The 14,927-nt window shown below is 44.4% G+C and overlaps 1 protein-coding gene across 5 annotated transcripts in view; it reads left to right on the top strand.

Moving 5' to 3' along the window:
• The first annotated feature begins 201 nt into the window (after positions 1–201).
• Positions 202–14,927, top strand: part of trps1 (trichorhinophalangeal syndrome I) — a 239,153-nt gene continuing 224,427 nt past the window's right edge. The window contains exons 1-4 of one of the 5 annotated variants that reach the window (XM_055634582.1): positions 202–269; positions 5,550–6,487; positions 10,701–11,866; positions 12,690–13,347. In XM_055634582.1, coding sequence (XP_055490557.1) covers positions 5,552–6,487; positions 10,701–11,866; positions 12,690–13,347 — 2,760 coding nt within the window. In that variant the 5' untranslated portion in view covers positions 202–269; positions 5,550–5,551. Of the gene's footprint in view, positions 270–571; positions 699–838; positions 1,105–1,215; positions 1,605–1,642; positions 2,269–5,549; positions 6,488–10,700; positions 11,867–12,689; positions 13,348–14,927 lie in introns of those variants that run through there. The other 4 variants (XM_055634579.1, XM_055634578.1, XM_055634583.1 and 1 more) reach the window with 4 other exon arrangements.

Here is a 14,927-nt window from a genome sequence, read left to right as displayed (position 1 = left end):
CAGCAGCACCGGCCGCCTCTGCCTCGCTGCACTGCGAGAGAGGTCCTTGCAGGCGGCCGAGTGAAATGTGGCGCCCCCTTGCCCAAGAGAGGGAGTGAGTGAGGAGGGAGGAATAAAGATCACCCCCCACGCACACACACCAACCACCACCCCCTCCCCAACAGGCAAAAAAAAAAACAAACAAGTATTTCCCGAGAAGGCTGCTTTCAGTGTAAGGGGGGAGGGAGAGAGAGAAGAGGCCCGATGGCGATGGAGGCAGACGATTGCTGGTGTGTATGTGTTTTGGGGCGGCGCGATAGCAAAGGCATGTCCGCTGTTTGTATTAGCGCTGAATGGTGTCTTGAAAATGACGTAATGCCTGAAGTCGGGGTCCTGACAAGCGATAACATTTGTGATAAAGGCCGGACTCAGCCTAGAGCCCCCCTTTCTCTCCCCCCGACATACTAAACAGACACAACCTCCCTCTGCAGACGGACACGGGCAGCGCGTTTGAACAGCCGGCACAGTCCGCGCCTCTCTCTCTCTCTCTCTCTCTCTCTCTCTCTGTCTGTCTGTCCCCCTCTCTCCCCCCTCTCTCTCTCTCTCTCTCTCTCTCTCTCTAAAATCTCACTCTGCAAAAAAAACTCAGACGGTTCATGGCTCTCACCAAAGCTCCACCATCTTTCGAGCTGCAAAGATTATTACCATCATATCAACAGGTAAGACAGAGAGAGAGAGAGGGGAGTGAGAGTGAGAGACGGCGAAAACCAGCCCCGAGATTTAAAGAACAAAGATCTCCACCCGATTTTTCGGAATCTCTTTAAACGGGCTCTGTTTACGTATGTGTGTGTGGGCAACATTCGCTCGCTGGTTTAAGATATTTATGTTGATTTGTTAGGATAATGCTTTCAGCTGTGTACAGTCAACAGACCTCTTGCCTTTTTTTTCTCTCTCTCTCCTTCAAAGAAACCCAGCAGACTTCTCAGATTTCACATGCATTCCCATTTCCCGTATTTGTTGGGTCGGGAGGTCACTGGAACCGGCATGAGAAATGGTTCCACGTACGTGACAGGAGCCTCCAGTAGCCTTTAGGGTCAAGTTTACCAGAGGAAAGGATGATTTCAAGTACGTTTGGGCTTTTCGCCTTTAATTTTTGTTGTTGCAGTGCTGGCTACTTAGCGGGAAAGTGGCAGCGGGGAAATGGATGGCGTTATTGGTGTCTTTTCAGTGAGGGATGTTCGGTTGAAATATCTAGACCCAAACGTATCTGCAGCGCCAAGAAAGTTTCTGAGTGACGTGGCCGAGATAACCCCGGTTAAATGCGTCTGGGTGGACTATTTCGCGTTCATTTCGCCAGTCTAAGCGGCGTGTACACACACACATAGTTGCAGATATAGGTACATTTAATTGCATTTTATTTTCCTCGCGGAGAGAAAACTCGCTTCCCTCTTCGACTCTGCTTCAGTCTTTTCGACAGTGAAAAGTCCTTTGCGGCCCATCTGGCAGGACCTGGGAGTAACATGGTTGGAGTAAACTTTATCTGAAGTTGTGTGTACGCTGAGTTCATTGTCGTCTGTGGCCAGACGCTCTCCTCCGGTGGTTGAACTTCTCCAGACGAGGACTTGGTAGTTTTTTTTCTCTCTCTCTCGCTCCTGATATAAAGCCAAGTCCAGCTTTGAAAGTGCAGACATAAGTAATTGCACCGCTTGACAAGGGCAGAATGAGCCGTTTGCGTTTTCTTATACGCACTCAGTAAAATGTGGCCCCAGTTAAACATGACTTATTATGGCAGTCAGTTCAGGACGTGTGGGATAAAAATGCCATTAAAATGTTTCCTGCTGATCCGGCTGGATGTGACCGGCGAGATCTGTTAAAAGCTCCTTGTGATTGCTGGCGCGTTTCATCTCAATGCAACTTTGACACATCTCACTTTTGTTTTGACTTGCCCTAGGTGTGGGCACATAAAATTGTCCTCTTCCACCCCACCCCCAGTCCCCTGGATTTACAGACAATTGTTTCTCGGCTCTCCTTTCCCACATCACGATAGAGTGGCAATCGTGATATTGTGATCGTTTATCCCCCCCGCCCCCACCAACCACCAGGAGTTATTTTTTCTCTCTCCGAGCTTTAGAATCCCGTTTAACACGAGATTTGAACCGTTGTCGTCTTACGGGGAAGTAGTCTGAACTTTGCCGGGAGTTACTGAAGTTATTTAATGAGACCATCTATTGTGCCTAATGATGTAATCATTTATCGAAGGCACTCCAAAGAAGCTTTGTTACATAAGAGGTACGAAAAGTATACAAGATGCATCTAATCAGCGGAGATAATGCGGTGAAGTTCACTCCTCGGAGCGTTTACTACTGATACGAAATGGTTAACGTGTAGAGGTTTACAAGTGCTTCACTCCACTCTTTAGTGGTGGCGGAACCGGCGTCGGTTTAAAGTTTACATGTGTAAAGGGAACTTTGGGGAACTGGCTTGCAGAAATGTTCATCACTTGAATGGGCCCCGACTGTTCAGAATACCAGTTTAAAGTGAGTGTCACGTTTGCATTGACAGGAACTATAAGCCCATTGAAGTTTTGATCTCTATGCAAGTCTTTGTGTCCTTATCACAGGAAATGTTGCGGAAAGCTGTTGTTCGGTCGAGTTCCTAACACGTGTAGATTAACGATTCTTGTCTCTCAGACGATGATCACTTCTCACTGAGATTTCACCGATGATCAGAGAAAATATAAACCTCAATAGCAAATTGCTCATTGTGAATTGAGCGCATTATTCCTCTGATGTGGGGGTGCTTTTAGCTATGGAGATAGATATATAGATAGATAGATAGATAGATAGATAGATAGATAGATAGATAGATAGATAGATTAACTAGCAATGATAATTGTTATAAAGAACATTTTGTAATGTGATGTTATGATTAATGGCGAGTTTATACAGTGCTTGATCAGATTATGAATGCAGGGATCGCTGGGCCAATCTTGCGTGTATGGAATGAACAACAAACTTGTATTGATTTATGCTGAGATCTGAAAACTTCAGCAGCTCCCAGTTTTTGCAATAATATAAACGAAGGGACTGAAATGTTAAAATACTTGGACTAATATTTTCTCGGTAGTTGGGGATGATGGGCGGGAGGGGTGGGGGGAGGGGGGCGGAATAGAAGAAAATAATCTGAAAACTGAAAGTTACCTGGTGCAAGAAGGGTTCTGAGAAAAGTTTGCAGCTGCTAGAAATAGATGTAGTCACAATTGTTTTTGCCTTGTAATATCTTCCGCCTATGTTGTACGACTCGTGTTCAGTTGACCGAATTTCTCCCCAAAAGTCGCAATAAGCTCCCACAGGCTCCTTTTTAATAGGGCACATGAGTACGTGTATGTCTGTGTTAATAACGACCCTGCATCATAGGAGGAGGGGAGGGGGGGGGGGGTCGTTTGTTCGCACTTAGCTGGAGTCCAGTCAGGTTAATTACTCTGTGCCCATATGCCTGGTTACAACAGCGGTGTCCAGACTAGAAACAATTTTGGATAAAGTAAAGGTTTGTTCACAAGGCCAAGGCAGCAATGAGCATATAAGTTTGAATGAATATAAGTAGACATGGTTGTATGCTTCAAACTGGAAAGGAATGCAGTGACAGCCAATTCAGACTGTACAGGGAGATCATAACGTGAGCAAATAGTGGGGGAAGTTAAAGATGCTTGTTGGTGATTGTAGCATTGATGTAAAAGGGGGAAAGTTGGTTGTTTTGACTCGAAATGCTGTAAATTTCCACAAATAGTCTGGCTGTCGTACAAACCTGTTGATTTTTAGTCTACAACATCGGTGCTTGGCTATACACACCATTAAAGCGAATATTCGCTCGAATTGAGGCCATCTGGAGAGTTTTATTAGCACCGACACACAGAGAGGGTCGAAAGTTGTGGAATATATAAATTCTGGGATTAGAAATGGAGCAAAAGTGTGGTGGAAATATTCGAAAGATTTTAATTATTTGAAATACTTGTTAAACAACAAAGCATGCTCACAGGGACTCGCCTTTTGAAATCCGAGGAAAGTTGTTTTTTGTACTGTGGTAGCCTCAGCTCATCTAATAAAACTTGTTGAAGCAGATGGTCTGTGACGCTCTTCCAAGGCAGTGCTTTTACCGAGTTACCCATTTTATTTACAGTTTCTGGCTTATTGTCAGGACACGTAATATAGAATAATCGTTGGCTGCTTATTGTTGCTGACGACTTTTTTTCACCCTGTGTTGATAAACGTCCCCGAACGTTCACAAAATCACCAGTGCTAGGAATTTACAGCAAAAAATAGTACACGACAGGAAGGGCACAACTTCGAAAGCAACGTCAGATCACTTTCCAAAAAGGTAGGCCAAGCCAACTCTGATTTTATTTCAATGTGATGATTATTTTTGAGCAGTCATTTAGAATGAGGAATTATACAGTGTCCCCTTTTTTTTAGAGCGGCGAATTGTATTCTGCCCGTTTCACTGATTTATTAAAATAGTCTGGTACTCAGTAACTTCGTGATCATCGTTATTGCCATTGAACAGGCAGGCAGGCAGCCGTTGAGGGGAAATGGATTTAAAGGCCGCCTTACAGTAAATCTCATGTATAAATTATCCTGTCGGTTTTATTAATTCATTTGAAACAAACAAAATGCCGTCATGTGAAGTTAACAAGTAACAGGCTTAAAGTTTTTTCTCGAACTTGAAGGAGAACAAAGAATGTGCCCTTATTATCTTACGAGCACTGTGACTAACTAATGTGGCTGTACAAAAACAAAATCCCCACCTATCTATCACTCGTCCGCAGCGTTTTAGTTGATCTTTTGACAAAAAGGTAATTTTTATTTAGTTTTGGAGATCTCGTTTGAACTGTTGCAAAGTATTCTTATGCGAAAAGCGTACTCGCAGACGTTGCTATTGTAACGGTTACTTAACACTTTTGTTTTATTTAATTCAAGTTCCAATGCCATCCCTCTCAAGCCCGTTGCCACGATTAACTTACTTACAAACTAACTGAACATTTCAACGCCATGACAATTATATTTAATCCACTTCATAATGTACACATAATCTATCGAAATTGTATTGAGACCCGCACGCATCTATACACGGTGAATTAAATGCAGTACAGCGATGACTATTCAAAAGGTGAGGAGGAAAGGATCCGGGGTGTGTGTTGCGGGTTGAAAGACGCAGTGAGTTTTACTGAAGTGATTAGTCATTTCCCTACACCTGACAATGGGTTCATCTGCGTTAAGCTGGGGCGGGAATGTCCACAAACACACCACTAAAATATATATATATCAAGAAAGTGTTTAATAACATTTAAAAATAAAACGATTAGGATGAAATTGCAGCCGAACTATGTTTCAGAGATCGAGACACGTCAGCTCGGTTCTGAGAGACCGGCCCTCACTCATACCGTTGAATGTTTAGCGGTAGAACTGGCAAACTTTTCAGACTGAAAAGTTCCAGCATGTTAAAAAGAGATGCTGACATTTTTTTTTTCTCTCCCCCCCCCCCCCCCCCCCCCCCCCCCATCTTCTTTTGCACAGATATGGTCCGGAAAAAGAATCCACCATTGAGAAATCTTGTGAGCCAAGAGGAAGGTGAAGATTGCCAGCTCCCTGGGGCAGAGAGTGCCGTCATTCAGAAGACTGTTGTACGATCGGGACCCCCGGACCCCATGCAGGAACATAACAGCCAGCAAGATGCACTAGAGTCTGTCAGCAAGGAGGAACATTGTCTGCGTGTCGCAGACGGAGCTAGCATCAAAAGCGACTTGAAAAGCCCCGCACTGGGCGAAGGGAATGGCTTCAATTATAAAAGCCACAAGAAGGGAGGAAATGTTCCATCCTTCCCGCAAGATGAGGTGACAGACAGAAATATGTCTGCGCTCTCATCCCAGGCTGCTAGCGGATTCTGCGAGGGATGCAAGTCTCCGAGCAGATCAGAACCAGATGACGGCGATGGCAGGAGCTGCGATGTGTCTGAGAACCCCTCGGAATTAAACCATGCAGCTCAAGCGTCACCCAAAAGTGGCCGTGAGAAGGACGAGCTGCTGCAGCCTGACCCACCTGACCATCACACTTCAACCCCGGGCGCCATGCCTTCAGAAAACTCTCAGGTGCTTTCAGATGGGGCCGTTGCAATTGATAAATCAAAGGCACAACAGTTGACTGACAACCCAGACGCGGCGCCCCTGACTCCTGAACTGCAAGACTTCAAGTGCAACATTTGTGGTTATGGCTATTATGGAAACGACCCGACCGATTTGATCAAGCATTTCCGCAAGTATCACCTCGGCCTGCACAACCGTACCCGCCAAGATGCAGATCTGGACACCAAAATCCTGGCATTACATAATATGGTGCAGTTCTCACAATCCAAAGACTTTCAGAAACTGAGCCGCAATACCGGCTTGCTAACTGGGATGTTACAGGATCTGAATGCTCAGCGACCCGCCTTATTGAATGGGACCTATGATATACACGTAGGTGTCTGCTCCATTGCATCCAACATTTAGTTTGATACCCAGATTATGGGTCATAATAAAACTTTAAGGAGGCCTTCTGTAATACAGGGGTAGAAATATAATGCAGAGAGAAACCCAGTTTGTAAATTAAATAACATTTAAATAGCAACTTGGGGCACAATGAGGAAAAATGTAAGGAACTGGTTAGAAGAGATCCTACTGCAGCCTGTGATTCCCCTCAAGATATGAATCAACTGTGGAAATGTAACAATATTCACATTACTCCAATGGCTCATGCCTTAGATGATTTCTTGAATTGTTTGCTAATTGCTATCTATTCTGATCATCTTGTCTGACGAAGGGTCACGACCCAAAACGTCATCCATTCCTCTCTCCAGAGATGCTGCCTGTCCCGCTGAATAACTCCAGCATTTTGTGTCTATCTTCAGTTGAAACCAGCATCTGCAGTTCCCTCCTACACATCTTCATTTAAAACTGTTTCTATTTCATGGCTGCCAATCGTTGACTGACTATTCAGTTTGCAACTTAGTTACAGGGAGGTCGTTGTTGAAGAGATTAGACAGCATAAACATAATTTGAATCCATTACTGTTAATGAAAAACTCTCTGCTTAATTAATCCATTTTAAAAATCAATTTGTCTGTAGTCTTAGAAAGTTCATTTCAGGATTTACAATTGCAAAGGAATTTTTATATGAAAATAACTACCTTAACCTTGCAGCATCATTATTTCAGGTGTGCTTTCATCACTTAAGAGGGAACGCTTGTTTTTTGCTGTGTTTTTTTTTCTTTTTTCGGAAGCTTTGGTGTCTTTTATCCAATTCATTTCTTGGTAGCAGGTTGCCACCTATATTTCATTACATGACCACATATGGGAACCAGCGATCACTGCAGTTGTTGAGTTGTACTCACAATATTGAAAGATTAACAAGGGGTTCCTTTGTTACCAACCATTATTTCTTTGAGAGAATTATATTTTTTTGTTTTAAGTCATTATCAAAGAGTCATACTGCATGGAAACTGGCCATTCAGCCCATCTCATCCATGCTGACCAGTGGGCACCCTTTCATATTAATTCAACCTCACAGCTCTTAGTCCATAGCTTTATATGCCCAGGCAATTCAAATGCTTATCTAAGACACTTCTAAAACACCATCATTGACTGAGTTTCAAGTATTTTCTCAGGCAGCACAGTCCAGGTACCTAGATCTTTCTCAGTGAAGAGAACTCCCCTCTTATCGTCTCTAAATTAGAACCATAGAAACATGGAAAATAGGTGCAGGAGGAGGCCATTCGGCCCTTCGAGCCAGCACCGCCATTCATTGCTATCATGGCTGATCATCCCCAATTAATAACCTGTGCTTGCCTTCTCCCCATATCCCTTGATTCCACTAGCCCCTAGAGCTCTATCTAACTCTCTCTTAAATACATCCAGTGACTTGGCCTCCACTGCCCTCTGTGGCAGGGAATTCCAAAAATTCACAACTCTCTGGGTGAAAATGTTTTTTCTCACCTCAGTCTTAAATGGCCTCCCCTTTATTCTAAGACTGTGAGCCCTGCTTTCCTTTCACCCTAAATCTGCGGCCTAACTACCTCTGATATGGGGAGAAGTTTCCTCCGATCTAACTTATCTTTGCCCCTCACAATTTTATATACCTCAGTTATCGCACTTGCTAAACTCCATGATCTTATTAATCTCCACTCCAGGAATAACAATCTCTTCTCAAAACTGAACTGCTTCATCCAGGCCACATCTCTGCGAGTCATTTCTGCACCCTCCCCAATACTATTACACCCTTCCTATAACATGGTGATCAGAACTGTACACTGTACTCCAGCTGAACTCTGACCAAGGATTTATTAGTTGGACCATAACCTCTATTCTTCTGTATTCAATGTCCTGACTAGTGAAGGCCAGCATCCTATATGTCATCCGACCCATGTAATATACCTATGTTTCCACCTTCAATGACACACAAACTTGTACTCCAAGCACCTTCTCAGTACACAATACTCCTGAAGAACCTGACATTCTTGTGTATCTCCTAGCCTCATGGTGCTCCCAACATGCACCACCTCACACATGTCTGGATTTAACTCCATTTTCCATTTTTCAGTCTATTTCACCAAATAAGCAAAACCTCACAGCAACCTAAGACTACCTTCTACACTGAAAATAGCTCTGCCAGTCTTTGTACCATCTACACGCTTCCTCAGTGTTTTCCATATCCAAGTCATTCATATGTATTATAAAAAGCGAGGGTCCCAGCACCTATCTCTCTGGGCACACACATTCAACTGCAAAAACAACCGTCTAGCATCAGCCTGCCTCCTATTGCCAACTCAATTTTGGATCCAGTTTGCTAAATCGCCCTGGATTCTACCAGCCTTTCTCTTTTCAATCAGTTTCCCACGTGGGAGCTCATCGAAGGCCGTACTCGTGTGCACATAAATCACACCTATTGCCCTGCCCTCATCAGTACATCTTGTTACCTTTTCAAATAATGTAATCAAATTGGACTGATAGGTTCTGCCCTTGACAAAGCCATGTTGGCTCTCCAAACAGTCCCTGCCTTAAGCCTTTTTCCAGCATCTTCCCTACCACTGATGTTAGGCTCACAGGTCTGTAGTTAACAGGCCTGTCTCTGCTAACCTTTCTTGAAAGGGGAGAAGGGGGCGCATGTTTGCTCTTTTCCAGTCATCTGCTAACTTGCTAGTTTCAGGTGAATATTTAAAAATCTCAGCCGGATTTTTAGCCAAATCTTAGCCCAGCAATCTCTTCCCTTGCCTCCAGTATCAGCCTGGGATCATTTCCATCCCAATTGAGCTATTTAGTCTCGGTAATCTTTCAATCCATTTTAGAATTGTTTTTAAGTTATTTTCTTAAATTTGCATGGAAAAGTAAAAAACGTAGGAAGGAACTGCAGATGCTGGTTTAAACTGAAGATAAACACAAAATGTTAAGAGTAACTGAGTGGGATAGGCAGCATCTCTGGAGAGAATGAATGGGTGCCACTTACTGATCTGTGTATCTGCCTCTCTCCTGACATCATGCCAGAAGAAGGGTCTCGACCCAAAATGTCAACCATTCCTTCTCTCTGAGAGATGCTGCCTGCCCCGCTGAGTTACTCCAGCATTTGTGGCTATCTTTGGAAAAGCCAAGTGTTTGCCGGTAAGGCTGCCTGCTTTATCCTCAGTGTAAAATCAGGAGTATTCCCGCTCTCGGTAGATTTCACTCTTGTAAGCCACATTTCAGATAGTGGGTGAAATCCAAATTCTGCTGAAAATAAAGGATGCTTCACCCTTAACATGGAAACTTGCATGGAAGTCCACAACAAAAAAAGAAGCAATCACCACCAAACCGGAATAATTAGAAACAGTGAAATGGGTAACAATATAAGAAATATGGATAGACAGATATAGATATAGATATAGATATATATATATAGATATAGATATATATTTCCCCATGAAATAAGACGATGTCCTTCCTTGCTGTCATTGACAGATTAGATCTCTTATGACCCTCTGAGTGCCTGAATCTAGAGACCATTGGTGAAGTTGCTTCTGCACTGGTCAGACTGCAGTTACAAGTTCTTAATTAAGGTATTCACAGAGGATTCAAAGTCCTTGTAAAATCGAAGGTCTGTACACCGTGACTGTGTAGTTAATGGTTCCAGACATAATAAAAAAGTCTGACGGTGCAGAAAACACCTTTAATATTTCCCTTTAGAAAAACCAATACTTAACCTTTTATACTAATGACTTTGACTCCTCATGCTGTTTGCTAACTGCTACCCTGAATGGCGTTGAGAGGGTTAATGTAATAAAAGTGAAGACACTTGGAGTAAAACAAAGAGGCTGTTTACTGCCGTTTTGCTGCCCACTTCCTAGCCAGACTGTTGAAGTATAACCGTGTTTCACCAATTCCAAACCAATTCTGCAATACGAAAACAAAGTAATGGATGTGTATTTTGATATATCAAAATACCATACCAACATGCACAAATAATGAGTGGGTTTAGAAAATATCTCAACCAACAAACCTTCACGGTGGTGGTGATTTGACATTCCAGACTGTCTTGACACCATGCAATAACCTTTAAAGCACAATAGAAAAAAAGTTACTTTATGGCGAGGCGTCATGTTATTGCTTTGCCTGCAAGCTGGGAATGGAAATGTCATTTGTCTTGTGTTTTGTTTCCTTTCCAGGTTACTCTGGGAGGAATGTTCATTGGCATAGGGCGCAAAACCCCCGACTGCCAAGGCAACACCAAGTATTTCCGATGCAAGTTCTGCAACTTCACCTACATGGGCAGCTCATCGAGTGAACTGGAGCAGCACTTCGTGGCAGCACATCCCAATAAGATGAAGAATGTGCCTTCCGCCCCGGAGTCCGGAAAGGACGCCAATAAATCTGAGAAAAACGCCAGCAAAGGCAGCCCCGCCACAGAGCGCCATTTACTTCGCACGTCCGACCCTGAAGATGCAGGGAAATGGCAAGACAAGTCCACCATCAAGGCGGCTGATGACACTCCCATCGGCTACTCCGTTCCCATCAAGTCCATGGACACCTCCAAGCAGAACGGGGTGGACTCCACCTGTTACTTCTGGTGCAGGTTCTGCAGTTTCAGCTGCGAGTCCTCGGACACGCTAAAGCTCACGGATCATTACAATAAGCAGCACCAGGAACACCAGCGCAACAGCTACTTTAACAGAGAATTCCCGGACAAAATTAGCAAACCAGTGGCGGCCCTCAATCAGAGCGACTCTCCGAAAGAGCGCAAGCTTCAAGCGGCCAGTAAATCGGACGCCGAGTTCCCGGTGAAAGCAGAGAAAGGCGCGACTTCATCCAAAAAGAAGGACGGCACCAAGTCCACAGAGGAGAACGTGGTCACCAGCTACAACTGTCAGCTGTGCAAGTTCAGGTACTCCACCAGCCATGGGCCAGACGTGATCACAGTTGGGCCCCTGCTGCGCCATTACCATTACATCCACAATGTTCACAAGTGTACCATTAAGCACTGCCAGTACTGCCCTGGCGGGCTGTGTGGCCCAGAGAAACACCTCGGAGAAATCACCTATCCCTTCGCTTGCAGGAAAACAAACTGCTCGCACTGCACCCTGTTGCTCTTGCACTCGCCCCAGGGGGCAGGGGGCAGTGGTCGGGTGAAACACCAGTGCGACCAGTGCTCTTTCACTGTCCAGGATGTTGATGTGCTCCTGCAGCATTACGAGGCCTTACACGGCCCGGCCAAGGTCGAGGATGGCCAACACGGAGGCGACGGACAATTGCCTGGCGAGGAAACTGAAGAGCATTGTTGCACCAAATGTAACTTTGTCACACAGGTGGAGGAAGAGATTTTCCGGCACTATAGGTAAAGGAGCAGAAGCTTTAATTCCACCCATCACCTGGCCATTTGCTTTGTTGGTTGAACCTCAAATGTGGGACAGAGAGGGTGGGGAGGGAATAATTTCCAGAACAGGTAGCAAAACCTGGAGATTTTTACTGGCAACTTACACTCCAGCGGTATGAACATTGACTTCTCTAACTTCAAGTAACCCTGGTTTTCCCTCTCTCTCCATCTCTCCCCTTCCCAGTTCTCAGACCAGTCTGACTGTCACTGACTACATTTTATCTCTGTTTACTTTGGTGTTACCTTCTACCAGCTAACAATGATCTATTCTACATTTTCCTTGATCTCCATCCCCTTTGTCCTGGTTTCACACCTGACACTTCCTTATCTATGTATGTCCCTCTCCCCTGACATCAGTTTGAAGAAGGGTCTCAACCCGAAAATCACCCATTCCTTGTCTGAAGGGGTCTGTATCTGAAACGTCGCCCATCTCTCCAGAGATGTTTCCTGTCCGGTTGAGTTACGCCAGCATTTTGTGTCTGTCTTCATCTTAAATAATTGAAATAGTTGTTCCAATGCCTGACATTACCTGTTGGATTGGCAGAAGAAGGAACCTGACTCAAAACGTGGCTCACCCATTCCTTCCACAGATGCTGCCTGACCCGCTGAGTTGACCCAGCATTTTTGTGTCTAGATGCACTGTTGATGCAAATTTTGTAATAAATCACAATATATTTTGTTAAACCAGGCAGGAAATTGTGCTTTGAATTCGACGCCCTTGTTTTAACCAGATTTTTTGCGTTGTTTAGTAAATAATAGTAAATAATCTTTTGTTGTGTCTTAGGAGAGCTCATAACCTCTACAAGTGCCGTCAGTGCAAGTGGAGCGCTCCCGACACGCAAGCTTTACTGGACCACTTCAACACAGCTCATTGTGGGGCCCAGGAGCCGGCGAGCAGTGGGAGCCCCAGCAGCGGGGAGTTGTCGCCAAACCCTGGCACCAGCAACCACAACCCGGGTAATGGTGAGCAGGAGGTTCGGCACCGCACACCCACCCCGTCGGACAGCAGTGGCAGCAGTCAACCCATGCCTCTGGCAGCGGCTACAGCAGCAGCGGTGGCAGCGGCATCGCCCGAGGACAAGGAGGGGCGGGGTTGGCTTGTGAGCAGCAAGGAAGACACCAGGAAGCAGGGGGAGCTGCCTAAGGGGAGCCCATACCCAGGCCAGCCCGGCCCCACCACCACCACCACCAACAACAACACCAATAGCAGCAGCAGCAGCAGCCTGGAGGGTCACAAGAGCAGCCGCAGGGTGGCCGAGGAAGCAGACGGGAGCCTTCCCGTGTATGGGATGCAGCCCGCCGACGCCAAGGGCTTCCCAGGCGGGTTGCAGCAGCAGCTACCGGGAGGAGGCGAGCGGGACAAGTCCCGTGCCCCCACTCCCCAGTACCCCACAAACAGTGAGCTGAACAAGGCGAGGGAGGAGTCGCAGACTCTGCTGCGGGTAAGCACGGCTTCAGTTATTCCTCACCTGTTGCTTGTTACCTTCACACACTTGAGACTATTCGCGTGAAATTTCTTTCTAAAATGACTATTTCCACCAAAGGAAGTCAGTTATTCCCTCTCACTCTCCCTGTAGATACCAGTCAGTGTACCCAAATGTAAGAAAGGTCGGGGATGCAGATTTCGGCATAGGTATAGTATCGGGGTAGTGAGGACTGAATCTAGATGCTGGCTAGTTGTTGAGGTCAAACGGGGAAGGTGTATGATGGACCATCCAGTCATTGACGAGGTATGGCTCGCATTTGCTGTGCCTGCTCTTGAAATATTCTTTGGGTCAAGAGGAAATATCACCTGTGGCTCATTGAGAAACAAAGAAAAAGTAAGTTATTTTTTTGCAAAGTGGGTGTTTTGTGAAAGGTGATGGAATAACTGGCAGTTGGCGTGGCAATACTTATCGCTATTTTGGTGCTAATGGCTAGAGCTCGACATGCTTTGATTGCAGCTAGAAGGGTAAGCCAGTAATTGCGTTCGTGATTATTCTCTAATTTTTGTAATCTGACAAACACAAATAGTTATATATAACATGTAACAGCAATTTGGAGAAACTCTCATGCGAAAGAGCAGATGGAACTAAGATTTTGAAAGCTGAAGGAGGGAAGAGTGGGACTTTTCCTGAAATGTATAATTAATTATACCCCATTGCTAGTAAGGGAGGAAATCACTCACCTTGGCAGGAATGTTGTTCCTTATGCCCTGCTGGAGTTTATGATTGAAATATATAAGGGTTATAGAGGATATTTAATTTGTGAAGAAAACCTTTTTATGAAATTGGCATCTTGCTCAACATAATGATTATGCATGATGTAAGCTATTAGGTGATAAGCTATAAGAGAATACTGTGCCATAAGTAGATTTTCCACTGCACTGCTGTTATTCCGAAAATGCTAATTTTCATTTATGATGAAATCGAATATGATCACCTCTCCTTTAATCTCTTCCTTTTCTGCCTGATTATGATTATGTGCCTGCACATCTATTGCACATGGTCTACAACTTGATTGTTTCTGGGCAAATAACATTTCTATAGTGTGGTTTTCAGTATATTTTAGCCAGTAATAGTTATGGCTCAAAGATATGGCTATAATCAGTTTTGTTCATGTAAATATGTTGACTGAAGTAATTATGCTGCCAAATGGTTTACTCTTGTTTTCCAGATTAAATCATGCATTACTGCTGTTACCAAAGAGAAATATTAAACATAATGTGCGATTTGAATCTTGTTTGTTTCACGCAGGTATTATGGGATTTGATTTTTCATCATTGGCTTGGCAGTGTTAACATCTGTATCATGAATCTTATTTGGTGTTGCCCACTGATACAGTAGAAATAGATGTAATAGGTAGAAATAATGTGGATAGTATGAAGTCGTGTTTTAACCTTACTGCATGAAAAGTATCGTTGGTTCCAGCAGAGTTAGTTAAAATTCTCTGATGTGACAAGTGTAGGGATGGTGAGATATGATTTAGTACAATAGCCCTTTCCAATAATGACATGTTTATTTAAAATTGTTTAATCTGGGCT

Source organism: Leucoraja erinacea, chromosome 4 (assembly GCF_028641065.1).
Source record: "Leucoraja erinacea ecotype New England chromosome 4, Leri_hhj_1, whole genome shotgun sequence".
Lineage (NCBI taxonomy): Eukaryota > Metazoa > Chordata > Chondrichthyes > Rajiformes > Rajidae > Leucoraja > Leucoraja erinaceus.
The sequence above is the reverse complement of the archived record's forward strand: the minus strand, read 5'-3'. Positions and strand labels throughout refer to the sequence as shown.